At 36.7% G+C, this 13,600-nt stretch overlaps 1 protein-coding gene across 1 annotated transcript in view; it reads left to right on the top strand.

The window, feature by feature from the left end:
• Window positions 1-7,507, top strand: part of brinp1 (bone morphogenetic protein/retinoic acid inducible neural-specific 1) — a 120,347-nt gene extending 112,840 nt beyond the window's left edge. Inside the window, exon 8 of the mRNA XM_085463844.1 lies at window positions 2,809-7,507. Coding sequence (XP_085319970.1) covers window positions 2,809-3,949 — 1,141 coding nt within the window. The 3' untranslated portion in view covers window positions 3,950-7,507. The remainder of the gene's footprint in view (window positions 1-2,808) is intronic.
• The last annotated feature ends 6,093 nt before the right edge of the window (window positions 7,508-13,600 follow it).

Here is a 13,600-nt window from a genome sequence, read left to right as displayed (position 1 = left end):
CATAACACATACATATATAACTTAAAGGAGAGGGGAATATTTATCTATAGCTGGTGATAATCAGTCTGAAAGGATGAAGGTATACTTGTTTCTGAGTCCAAGTAACGATAATAAAAACTTGTTAATATTAACTTACCAAACAATTTAATACATTTTAATCTGCGTTGTCCCTTTACTAGTGCTTGCTACATAAACCCAAACAATAAACACATTTATACATACAAAGACAGGAAAATGAACACATCTGTTTTCCTAATAACATATACTTACAGGTATTCTGAATATCTGATAGGATTTTTATTTGACATGACGAGTTTATACAGTATACAATACTGTACTAAAGTTTTGACCCAACGCTCATTTGTTTATATTTTGGTTGGAAAACAAGAAACACCTGGAACAATTTATTGAAATATGTATACATGAAAAATACCGTAAACAAGGCAAAATAGAGTTTGTATTGTTGTACAGTTTTTTTTAACACAAGCTGAACTAGGCAAGTTTTCCAATGTTTAAGCAGTTTTGAAAAATAGTCCTCCAGGCTTCCTGAAGGAAATTCCAAGGCTCTTCTTTAAATGTCAGCTACCTTTTGTTCCATTTTCTGTCAAGCTGTTCCCACACTGCTAATTCTGAGGTCCGGCTCTGGAGAGGCCAATCCTTGACTGTTCTATTGTGTGTTTATCTATCCAGGTATGCTTTTACTGCATGAGCAGTATGTTTGGGATCAATGTCACGCTGAAAAATGAAGCTGTTGCCAGTCAGATGTTTTCAGATGGTATTAAATGGTGAATTAAAATCTGATGGTGCTTTTTGTGTTCTGTGGTGTTGGGGAATTTTTGACAAGATTCCCAACACCACTGACTGAAATGCAGCCCCAAGCCATTCAGTTTGATTCAATTGAATTTTATTTATATAGCACCAGATCACAACAGCTGCCTGGAGGTGCAAACCATGACATAGCCTTCACTGTGTTTTACATATGGCTGTAGACACCCACCATTCTACATATTTCCACTTTGAATCAAAATTTTAAATTTTGATTTATTACTCTATCAGACCTGTTGCCACCAATCTTGTGTAATTTGGCATGCCTCAGCCTTTTCTCCCTGTTTCCCTCCTGAAGAATGGCTTCTTGACAGCCACCCTTCCACTGAGGCCATTTCTGATGAGGCTTCAGCGACCAGTAGCTGGATCAGCTGAAGGGCCAGATGCATCTCTCAGGTCCTGTGTCTTTGCTGGATTTTTTCCTATTTCTTAGGGACATGGCTTATAGCTGCTGTTCATCTCCTGTAGACAGTTACAAAGTGAAATATTTCTCTGAAATTGGTACATAAAATAAAGGTCCAAGTACTAAATTGATCGAAAAAGTAGGCAATGTCTACAGATAAACCTTTGAAAGACCTTCAGGAAGCCTGGAGAACTGTTGCTCAAGACTGCTTTCTTGGAAGCAAAATGTGAAGAAATGAAGAGTTACTAAGGACTTTTTCCGATATACAAATGTAGAGTTTATACAGATTTTTGACACAGGTATAGTATTTTAGGAAAACAAAGGCATTCGTATCAAAATAACACAGATTCAGCTAACCTTTTGCACCATGCAGAATATTTTGTGAGTAAGAGAGCTTAAAAAATTCAGCCAAACATCATCAAGGAAGTAGTATGCTGTATGAATTGCAACGACAAGTAAGCTTATTCACTGCTTTGAAGAAGATCCTGGGTTTTCCACCTGCATGGTCTTTGTTGGGTTTGTTTTCTGACTCTAGTCAGAAGTATTCTTTGTTATATCTGGTATTCTTTATTTTACTCTGCCATTTTGACCGGATATTGTTATTCCTTTTCACCTTTGTCTAACCCATTCACCTACTTTTGTGTTCATGCCTCTACAGCATTCTTCAGGAAAGAAATGTTATGTGTCATTGTATGTTGATGAGGGATTGCCATAAAGTCTGTCTGTCTGTCTGTCTATCAATCAATCCATATCTCAGTTTGGAGCTCATCATAGAGAAATCAAAGTATGTGCTTCCATTGTTCTCTTTGGTTGATCTTTTCTTGTTATGGTATCACTTGTGGCAATGTCATATATCATTGTCAGTACTTAAAATAATTTACTTGTCAAACTAACCTTGACCAGCAATACTTTCTGAAATCAAAATTCAGATTTCATCTTCTACAGTCAGAAAAGAAGTTCCAGTACTGTCAGGATGACAAGGAAGGATGTCTGATGGGGGCAAAGACAAGACAGGAATATCAAGCAGTGCTTTCCACCAAAGGGAAATAACCGGCCCTATCTACTAAAAATTATGTCCCTATCCAACCCCAAGGCACTGTAAATTATGCTGCAAAGCAAACACATTTTCTAGTCTTATATCAGATCAATTGGAATTAATATTATGGATGTATCTGTTTTAACTCTAGCAATGATCTTTTTCACAACCCAAAAAAGTACATTTAGTTAATCACAGCAAGTGAAAATGTAATGTAGAAGTCAAACAGTAATACAAAATTAAGTGAAAATAGTAATAGTCCTACCGAGGAAGACAAACCCAAGTTACCAGGGTGAAATTATGCCTCACACATGCCTCATTCACTCCATCAACTCCTCAGGGTTCTCTTTAATATGCCGGCCTTTTGTTGGAGAGAAAATATACTTTCTTTTCCTGATGAGAATTTAACATGTATACATTTTAACTTTATAGGCATTTACTGGTGTGCGTTCTTTTCGCTGTTCTTGTCACACTAGATTGAGATTAAAATTTCCTGATCACTGCTAATGCTCTTATGCTTTTTTTCTGTCTTTTGCCTCTTTAGATCTGTGATGCAGTGGCTCAACAGGGTTCAGTCTTTCCTGTACTGCAATGAGAATGGGTTTTGGGGGACCTTCCTGGAGAGCCAACGGACGTGTGTGTGCCACACAGGTGTCACACTGTGCCAGCGACCCATACCATGTGTCATAGGTGGAAACAACAGCTGTGCCATGTGCAGCCTGGCAAACATCTCACAATGTGGCTCATGCAACAAGGGCTACAAGTTGTATCGTGGTCGCTGTGAACCTCAGAATGTGGACTCAGAACGTAGCGAGCAGTTCATCAGCTTTGAAACTGATCTGGACTTTCAGGACTTGGAACTCAAATACCTGTTACAGAAAATGGATTCACGTTTGTACATTCATACTACTTTCATTAGTAATGAGATCCGACTAGAGACATTCTTTGACCCACGCTGGCGTAAGCGCATGTCCCTGACTCTCAAAAGTAACAAAAACAGGATGGACTACCTCCACATGATAATTGGTTTATCAATGAAGATCTGCCAGATGCGAAACAGCAGCATTGACCCCATGTTCTTTGTTTATGTCAACCCATTTAGTGGTAGCCACTCTGAAGGCTGGAGCATGCCCTTTGGTGAGCATGGTTACCCACGCTGGGAAAAGGTACGGCTGCAGAACTCCCAGTGCTTCAACTGGACTCTTGTATTGGGTAACCGGTGGAAGACCTTCTTTGAGACGGTGCACATTTATTTGCGTAGTCGTGCCAAGGTCCCATCTGGCCTCCGCAATGATACAGGACAGGGCCCGGTGGACCTCGCAGACCCGAACAAGCGCCAGATCTACATAAAAATCTCCGATATCCAAGTTTTTGGTTACAGCCTGCGCTTTAATGCAGACTTGCTTCGTAGTGCTGTGCAGCAGGTTAACCAGTCATACACACAAGGTACACAGTTTTACTCCTCCTCATCTGTTATGCTCCTCTTATTGGACATTAGGGATCGGATAAACCGTCTAGCGCCTCCCTCTGCACCTGGCAAACCCCAGCTGGACCTCTTCTCTTGTATGCTAAAGCATAGGCTCAAGCTCAACAACAGCGAGATGATTCGAGTGAATCATGCATTGGACATGTACAGCACAGAGATATTAAAACAGTCTGATCACCTGACTGCTAAACTCTGTTGAACATTCACATAAGGACAGCAAGTTTAACAGAAACACCCGACAAATGAACTATGGGGGTATATTACTCTTACTTTTTTTCTCTTTTTCATTTTTTGACCTTTTCTGCCTTTTGATGTAATATTAACTTTGTAAGCATAATTCTTAAAGAGAAAAAGGAAAAGGCAGTGATGCAAAGCTTTTCTGGCGTATAAAGAAGAATACTGAAACAACTATATGGACTGTATCATATTTGTCCCAGCATGTCTGTAAATCCCTAAAAGAACTTAAAATGAGAAAGAGACAGAAAAAAACAACAAAACAAAACAAAAAACATGAAATTTATGTACTGGTAAAAAAGAGGCCTTGATTTTACTCTGAGGGATCAAAGGTTATATCTGAAACTGCCATTCTTTATTGAAAAAAAAGGAAAAAAAACATTTTTAAAAGAAATAATAATAACACAAGGGCAGACCAGATATCACTTCATTCTAGCTAATGAGCTAATCGACAGTTTAATATTCAAAATGTTTATACATTGTAAGGATTAAGTATCCCTAGTGAGTAAGTAGTCAACACATTACTGATAGACTTTATTACATTTCAGACCCACGGTGAATCTGCATTGCTCTTTGTGAGTTATGAGGCACTCTGTCATTGTTCTGACACATAAGGCACACAGCAGGGCAGTAATGGATAGTCATGTCAAAACAAAAGCCAGCTGTTTATATATACATATGTGGTTGAATGTGTGTGTGTATGCGAGAGCGTGCGCTTGTGTATATCCTTTTTATTATTATTATTATTATTATTATTATTATTATTTGGCTTGATGCTTATTGCTGTTTGTTAATTGAATGTGTCATTTGAGATTGACTCCAGTCTTTGCTAATTCTTGCATTTGGAGCGCTTCTTCCCGTGTTTGAAATTCAAGCTGTGTTTTCCACAAGGCAGTACCTCCTGGTGCGTGAGTGCAATATTGTGGTCTGAAGATTTAACAATCAATGCTATTTTGTACAGCTTTGCAAAATGTACATGTTGTGACTGCTGATTTGTGGAGCTTTTCAGCACCAAGAGCAAAATGTAAGCATTCATCATTCAGGCACGTTTGCAAGACAATTTAAAGCCATACACTTCCCTGAGGTAGACATAAAGTAAAGTAAGTTCATAACCTTTATTCACTTCATAACACATGGAAAAAATGTTCAAGTTATATGTTTTTGTTTTAGTCCCTCAGCTGATTTCAGATAAGAGCACAGCAAAAGGGAAGTTGACAGAGGAGAGTGTATATTATATTGAATAGGAATGTCTTGTAAAGCCATTGATTTTTCATGTTGTTACACAGGGGAAAAAAAAAGAAAAGAAAAATATGAAGAAATGGTTGAATACTAAAGTATAAAATACCCTTTTGGCAGTGTTTAATCTGTACGCTTTTGATGGCCATGTGTATAAATGTCTGTTTTCCTTTTGCGATATGAAATCAATAACATTTTTTGCATGTTCCTGGAAGCATCAACAACTCTCATCATCCAAATGAAATATAAAACACTACCTATGTATTAATGGTCAAACTTTATTTGGGTAATCCAATGATGAAATATTTCTACTACTGTTAACTTTTTGTAGGTCTAGTCCTTTGCTTGGATGTTTGTTAACAAAGATGTTGTACAACCAAGTTGGTCTGGCCATTTTCGGGAGTTCAAACTTTAAAAAAAAAAAAAAAAAAAAAAGGGGGGGGGGACATTGAGTAGTTGCTGTCATCTAAGCCAAACTCTGTAAAACAAAACAAAAACAGAAAGCTGTCAAAAATCCATATTTTTCCAAGTGTTCCGCCAACATTAATATTATTTTTTTTATGTGCTAGTCTCTTGATGTAGATAGTTTAACAGTATTAGTACTTTAGTTCAATTATATGTTCCTTTAACCTAACTTGGTTCTTACATTGTAATGACACTAGTCTATGGGGTCAGTCGTAAGTGTAGACAGTGGTAATGAGTTATGATTTTCATCTGGGTGACAATGACAATGAAGGTGTAATTCCTAAACCAAGCCCTGGACTAACATGTCATTACACTTACTCAGCTTCAGATTTCACTGCGTCAGAATTCCAACTTGAATAGCATCAGTATCTCATCTAACTTTGTTTTACAAAGATTACTCGTATGTTTTCTTATTATGTTGCCAGTCTTGTGAAGCATGTTTATTGCCTGGGAGGTGCTTTTTTTTGTTTTTTTAAATCACAACTGACTATAAAGCATTATTACAAACTAAAATGACATTCAGGAGATATAATTGTTAATAGCGGAATAGGTTGATTTGTATAAGTTTGGATAACAACAGCACAGCTTGTCAGCCTTTGCTCTGTTTTGGTGAATTAATCGAGGCTGTGTCATAAAAACAATTTGCGTGTTGTAGCACTAGGACAGTTAGTTCATGTTCACATGGTAATGGTGTGTTCAGAGCAAACTCAAGTAGAATCACATATGATCAGAATTTACCAGAATCCCATAATTCAGTCTACTGTTCTCCAAGGTTTATCTAACTTTTTCAGTTTCTGTATAAAAGAAGTTAAGTCATATAATTCCAGATGCCCATACATAGCAACAATGGACTAGGCATCCATTTATGATTGTCAGTGATGTCAGGAGAATATCATCATTGGCATATTTTCATGCATGTGGAAAACTTTAGGCAAATATCAAACAGAGCTGAGGCTGACAAGGTGATGCCCTAAAATGGCCCTATATATACACATTTCTTGATTGTTTAGCATCATTATTGGACTATCCAAATGAATTGTCTCCATTTCATCATCATTATTATTATTATTATTATTATTATTATTATTATTATTATTATTATTATTATTATTATTATTATTATTAAGTGCCTGTTATTGATCCCTTTAACATGTTTAGACCTGGAGTAAAACTTTGAGATATTAAACAGAAGAATGACACTGAATTACTTTCAGAATTTAAGACCATACATGTTGAAATATACTCTTTTATTGTCCTCCTGGCAGCTACGCCGTCAGGTGTGCGCATGTGGGGAAGCTGACCACCAGACAGAGACAACAGATGACTCAAAGTAATGGTGGATATTTATTGTCTCCTGCTGTACAATATATCTGTAAATATGAACACTGTTACAGTAACATTGCTCTGCTACAGTAACAATATTATAAAATATAACAGTATTGAAAGGGAATACAAAGACTACTTCAAAAAGGCCCTCCATTTGAGTACATTAGCACAAAGTACAGGGCACTCATGTCTTATGTATCTAATTAGAATCATGACCATTTATGACTGTTTTTATATTGTCAAAGTGTATATTAAAATTTAGTTTTGAACCACTTGCAAGATCCATAAAACAAGCACATTTTCTTGTATGGCATTATGCTACCACAGTGTTGCTTATTGTATATGTATCCATGGATATGTCTGATAATGATTTTTACACCTAATACCTTGCCTATGTACTTATTTTGCTATTCTTTTGGGATCATTATCAGCTTATTTTAAATGAATGTTTCATATAATAATCTATTTCTCATTAAAATGCTATATTTAATAAGAAGAGCAATGCTTGTTTGTACAAATTCCCTATATGAAGTTTTTTGCACATCTTTAAAGTAACCTAGTTTTGCCATAGTTGCAATGGTAAATGAATGGCTGGATAATAAGTTATTTGTTTGGCTACATTTTTATTTTTTTTGTTTGCTTGTTGCTTGACCTCAGTGTTTTTTTTTCTCTTATCATACAAATCAAACTGGTGTGTTCATCTGCTGAACCACTTAATAATTGTACGTTTTTGTAAAAGCATTCTGTGGCTAAAAGTGTTTGTAACACAAAGTTGGTAGAAAATGTTTTGGGTTTGATTTGTTAAAGGCCTCTGTGAGACCACACAAAAGCATAGAAGATGCAGTCTCACTTTTTATTTCAAAAGAAAAAAAACTTTTAAGGGAATAGCATTGTATTTTGTATATATTCATTTAGTTTTCTTTGATCTTTTAAAAGTACTTTAAGAATTTTGTAGTACAATAAAAATTCTGTGATAATCTTGAAAGAAAGGCAGATGTGAAAGGTAAAAGCGAAATCAGAGATCAAATGGAACATGATATTTGAATGCAGCTTTTTGAGATATTTAAAACTCCTCTATAGCTATATCATTTCCTACACACACAAGAGGAAAAGACATAGAAAAGAAAACTGCCTAAAAGGCCTCATTTGCTTTCCAGCTTTGTAATCTCTGTCTTATCTTCACCACCAACAGCTAGTTTTGCACACTCTCAGACAATGAATGAGTAGCTGCCTCAAAGTTGGACATTTTTAATTACCCACCTAGTCACTTATCTCACTCTGGAATGGAAGACCCAACGGAATAAAATAATTTTTGATGGACAGAGTTACAGTCAGGAAAAACTTTCCTGCTGAGAGTTAGAAATTCTGCAAAGATAAAAACGGATGTGAAATCACAAAAAAATGTGTGACTAGCTATTTTTATTTAAAATTTCCTATAGCTATCGTCATTATCTTAAAACGAATTAACACAAGCACTCTAAAAGTTGCTATCCACATAATCGTCTTTTTTTTGGGGTTTTTTTTTTAATTTCTGCGTTGCAAGATTTCAGTAGGTATGGAAGGACGACATGTTTTTAAACAAAACAGTATATTTTGTTTAATTCACCACAGGTTGTTCCTTTATAGAAATTGTTCTGCCATCTTAGTCAGTGATTTGAACTAAAAGGATAGGTTTTACAAAATGAAACTGAAGGAAAGCTTTTAAGATAATTTGATTCAAATACAATGTAAGTGAGGCAGCTGTTCTAACAGTTACAGGACACACACCAAAGAGCTTTGCACTCAAGCCACGCAGAAAATTCCAGGCTACTTTATTAAAAATACATAAATAAATAAGTCAACATAAAAAAAACATATCCAGGTAATTTTGGTTAAGTCACTTTCCTCCTGTCTCTCTGGGTTATACCTCATTGAACGAGGAATATATAAGTTCTAAGAAAGCAGTCTAAATAAGTCACAAAAGACTACACTGTGATTCTAACTGTAATATTTGAATACTGTGGAGAGGCAGCCTTAATGTTATGGATGTAGTTACTGAAGTTATTTTGGTTGCTTAATTTTCCAACTCCAGGTTGCACATAATTTTCATTTTCATGTGCTTGTATTTGTATGTTGGACCAGGAAAAATAAGTGGCCTGATATGTGCCTGATGTCTCATCTATACGATGCTCAGTTGTTGGAGCACAGCAGGGTGTATGACCTTTATGTCATTGTTGGTGAGATCCCACACTGAGTGTCATATTGACACTGCTGAGGAATTGGGCCACCTCAGACAGCCGATGCTTTCTGCCAAATTATTAAAAGGTCACAGACCCTTAATTGATTGAAGTCAGTAATTATTGTCCTTTCTCCAGGGAGCCCTTGTATCTTATTTAAGCCACACTCAGTCCTAAGAAGTGTTGGGTTTGCAACTACAGACATCTCTTTGGGATCCTGTATTTCAGAAAAAGCAAAAGAGGAAACCCTTTTTCTTGAGATGCTGGGCAAGGCTTTTCTAAGAAGAAAATTAAAGACAACTGCAGAGAGGGTGCCAAGCGCACTAGCTCCTGTTGCCTAAGAGAAATTGATTCAGGAGAAGGGTGCTGGTCCCCCATCTCCTCAACACCCACAATGGCCAACTCCAGTACCTGAATGTTTCTTTTGATGAGTATTTCTGTTCTGCCTTCTTCTGCTCAGTCTCATTTTCCTAAAACAGGGTTAACGGCAGTCAAAATGATAAACTCCAATTTTTAAACCTTTCTCTTGAATATTAGTATTTGCATGCACGTAAGATTGCCATGTACCATTTGAGAATAATTCCAAAACTAACAACAGTATTAACTGAAGGAATGCATTGCATGTAAATGGAGCTGTGATATGCTTCAGTAATAACTAATCAAATCACCCACTTCAAAAGTGACACAGAAATGCAGGTTGTATTTCCCATATCACATATTGGTGTACAGATTTAATGTATAATAATGTAAAAGTATCTTGTGTCTACTGAGACCAACCATTCACACCTCTTTTGAATACGCGAGAAGTGCTACCCAGTACTGGTAATAATGGTACCAGGAAATGGACCATGATGCACTGATGCCCCTCATTCTGTCAGAGGATCTGGCTGCCTCTAGGGCACCTACAGGAAATGTTTATATATGTATCTGTGCAGGCCAGGATATCACCTCAATAGGTAGTTTTGCTATTTGGTGTGAAGTAAACATTTGGCCTCTCTATCCACCATCACTACACCTGGAGCACTTCCTCACTGGCACCTCCTTTGCATCAGTATTCCTTGCGAATGCAGACCAGAGGGAAGTGTGGGCAAAAAAAAATGCAGTGAAGACACCCGTTAGTTTGGTTTGAAACCTGAAATATCCATTGAGGAGACTGCAACCAGTGTTTTAGCAACATTTTATTTGGATCCCTTAATCATGCCACATGTGGGCAGTCATGTCATGCTACTGGGCCGCTGTCCAATTAATTCTACTTACCTTTCATTGTTTTGAAGTTTGAAATAAAATAGTTTTTAAACTAATACTAAAACTAACATTTCAGTTAGTTAACTTTTAAACACACTCTCTTTGTTAGTGGTTAACCACTGTGTGGTTCTATTTCTGGTTGTTGACTACTCTGTAAACAAAGAGAGATTTTGCCTCATAGGCCATGCAGAGTCTGCTGGTACCAATGCTCAACTCTCCTCCTGGCTGTTCTGGATGCCTTTGTTTGACAGAGAAAACCATTGGATCTCCATCCTCTGCCAAATCCTAGAGGATGAACTATTGCTGACTCTTTCTTTTCTGTAGAAGCATTTTACAATCCATCACCACACATCCATGGACTGGTCCTTCACTAAACACATAATCTGAGTCATTGATGGTCACATCAATCCATGAGGAAGACCGTGGCTGCAGGCTCCTAATCCTAATGCCTAGAACTGTTTCACACCTAGTGCTTCAGAACCATGGACATCATCCAGACAGGAGAAGGAATGAGTAAAAAAATTATATATTCCACCACTGCGATCTGTCTCACTGGTCAAAAGGGTCGAGGTGCTAAGCAAGATTAAAATGTCTATTTGACCCAATGGTAACTCCAGCCAATGACCAACCCTGAAGTTAACTGTCTCTGGGGTTGACCCTAGTGTTGGGAGTCACCCCGCTTGAATTCCTCACAAAGCTGACCAGGTCCAAGTTCATTAAACCATGCTTACCTCATGCTACAACTCTCATCACTGGTCACTTGATCATTAGAAATACCTTGGTTACTTTGCTCAATCATGGCATAGACATGTATGGTTAGTTTATCTAGTTATTCTCCATTATACCACTATATAAACTCACAAAGTGAAAAATATTGCTGCTAGGCACCTTACAACAGAATGATATATACATGTAATAATGATATGTTTACATGGAATGAAAATACAAAAGGCAATGGAAATGGAATGTATACATGGAAATGTAAGTCTCTGGTTTTAATACACATTCTACCCTGCTGGATTCACATCTTGTCTGTCGATCTAAATTTACCTGCAGGCTGATCATTTAACCTCAAGCTGCTGCCTTCATAGTAATTAATTTTCATTTGAAACGCAGACAGCTGGGAGATCGTTATTAACACATTATATAAAAGTTATAAATTATTTTGCATGTCAGTGAGTGAAATAAATATTTCATCCCCCAGTAAAACATGGCTTAATACTTGATGGACAAACTCTTGCTGACAAGCACAACAGTAAGACATTTCTTATAGTTGGCCACCAGGTTTACACAAATCTCAGGAGGGAACTCTTCTTTACAGAAACTCTCCAGATACTTTAGGTTTCTTGCCTGTCGCTTAGCAACTCTCCACACTTTTTCTGTAGTGCTGAGGTCTGGAGACTGGCTAGGCTACTCCATGACCTGAATGTGCTTCTTCTTTAGCCACTCTTTGGTTGGTTTGGCAATATGGTTTAGGTCAATGTCATATTGGAAAACCCATCCGTGACCCACCTTCAGTGTTTTGGGTGAGGGAAAGTGGTTTGTGTTCAAGATTTTACAGTACATGGTCCCATCTATTAGCCTCTCAATAGTGTTTAGTCATCCTCTGTATATTATAATAATGATTAGCATCGACCAAATATTTCAAATAAAAATACAATTTGACACAAAATTAAGCGGTGCAGTTCTGTCGCAGACACACATTTTGGTAACCATTAAGTACAGCCAGTATATGTTGAATGTGACACATGAAAGAAATGCAAGCAGAGACCCTCAAATTTACAGTGGGATGGTTAAAATATCTTGATGAAATAAATCTGAAAATCAAAAGAATAAGTTAAAACAAATCTTTTTTTAAATTATAGATTTTAATTATTGCTGTTTGTGTTATGATGTTTGTGCAAAGGTTTGTTCAGATTGACCCATCTGCTTAGGAGGAGATAGGGGTAGATACAGACATACATACAAAAGCTATAATCACGATAGCAAGATATTATAGGCATTTACCTTTATGACAAGCATCAGCTACCTTTAACCCCATGAACTCTTTATTCAAATATTTTTAAATTAAGTCACATCAGTTGTTGTTGTGCTCCTCCTCTGGTTGCTCTGAATTCCACAAAAAAGAATTGCCCTTCTAAGTTCAAGATCTAGCTGCTTCCTCTGCACAATTTATTGATCTCCATCTTTCTCAAGCCTGCTGAAGGTGGGGAGTTATCATTTTTTCTTAATAAGGAATGGTTTAAGTGTCCTTTTGTTTCCTTAGGTATTTTTACTGCACTTAAAATTCTTAACATGGTGATTATTGGCATTGTTCCTTTCGTTTTGATGCATGCTCAATCATCCAGGTAAGTAAATCCCCAAAAGTTGATTCCATTCATCATGACGTAGCGTTTTCAGTGGGAAAAATGTTTCGTCACTCATCCAATGACTCAGTCTCAGCTGACTGCAGGTTTCCCCAACCTTATAAATAGAACATTTGCATAATGAAGGAACAATGGGCTGGCAGGTCAAGTATTGTTCGTTTGTTTTGTATTTTTGTTTATAGACCCCCCAAAATGCAGCAATTCTTATTCTTAAGTCAGAGTTCTTATTCTTGGTGACTTAAACATTCCCGTATGCCACCCTACACACCCTATGTCAGGTGATTTTTTGAGCTTACTGATTTATTTAACCTCCCACTTTCAATGTACAGTTATATCAAGGGTAATAGACACCAATAATTTGAATTTAAGCTTATTAAATAATAAAGAATAGGTTTATCACAACACAAAGAAAAATATTTTATATGTGACAAGTCACAAATCTATATGTGACTTATTTCTAACTGATTCTTTTTCTCAAACTGCACAACTAAAACCATGGGTTCCCCCACGTGCCAAATTCCATTTTTTTTATATTTGCCCACAAGTAGTTATTAGTGCACTTTATCCACTGTTTTTTCTTTTGTTGTTGTTGTTGTTGTTGTTGCCTGTCCCAGTATTTTGTATTGAATTAATTGAAGATTGGGATTTCTAATTAAGTTAAAGGTTTTTAAGCATATCCGAGACCAGAAGTTTTGGTCTACATTAACTGATAAATCCGCTTCCCATTTTGCAATAGGAAGTGATATTGATTCATCTGTTTAG

The sequence above is a fragment of the Copadichromis virginalis genome, linkage group LG7, assembly GCF_057382275.1.
Source record: "Copadichromis virginalis isolate Kocher_CV1m ecotype Utaka linkage group LG7, C_Virginalis_male_GT1.1, whole genome shotgun sequence".
Lineage (NCBI taxonomy): Eukaryota > Metazoa > Chordata > Actinopteri > Cichliformes > Cichlidae > Copadichromis > Copadichromis virginalis.
This window is presented reverse-complemented; position numbering and strand designations above follow the sequence as displayed.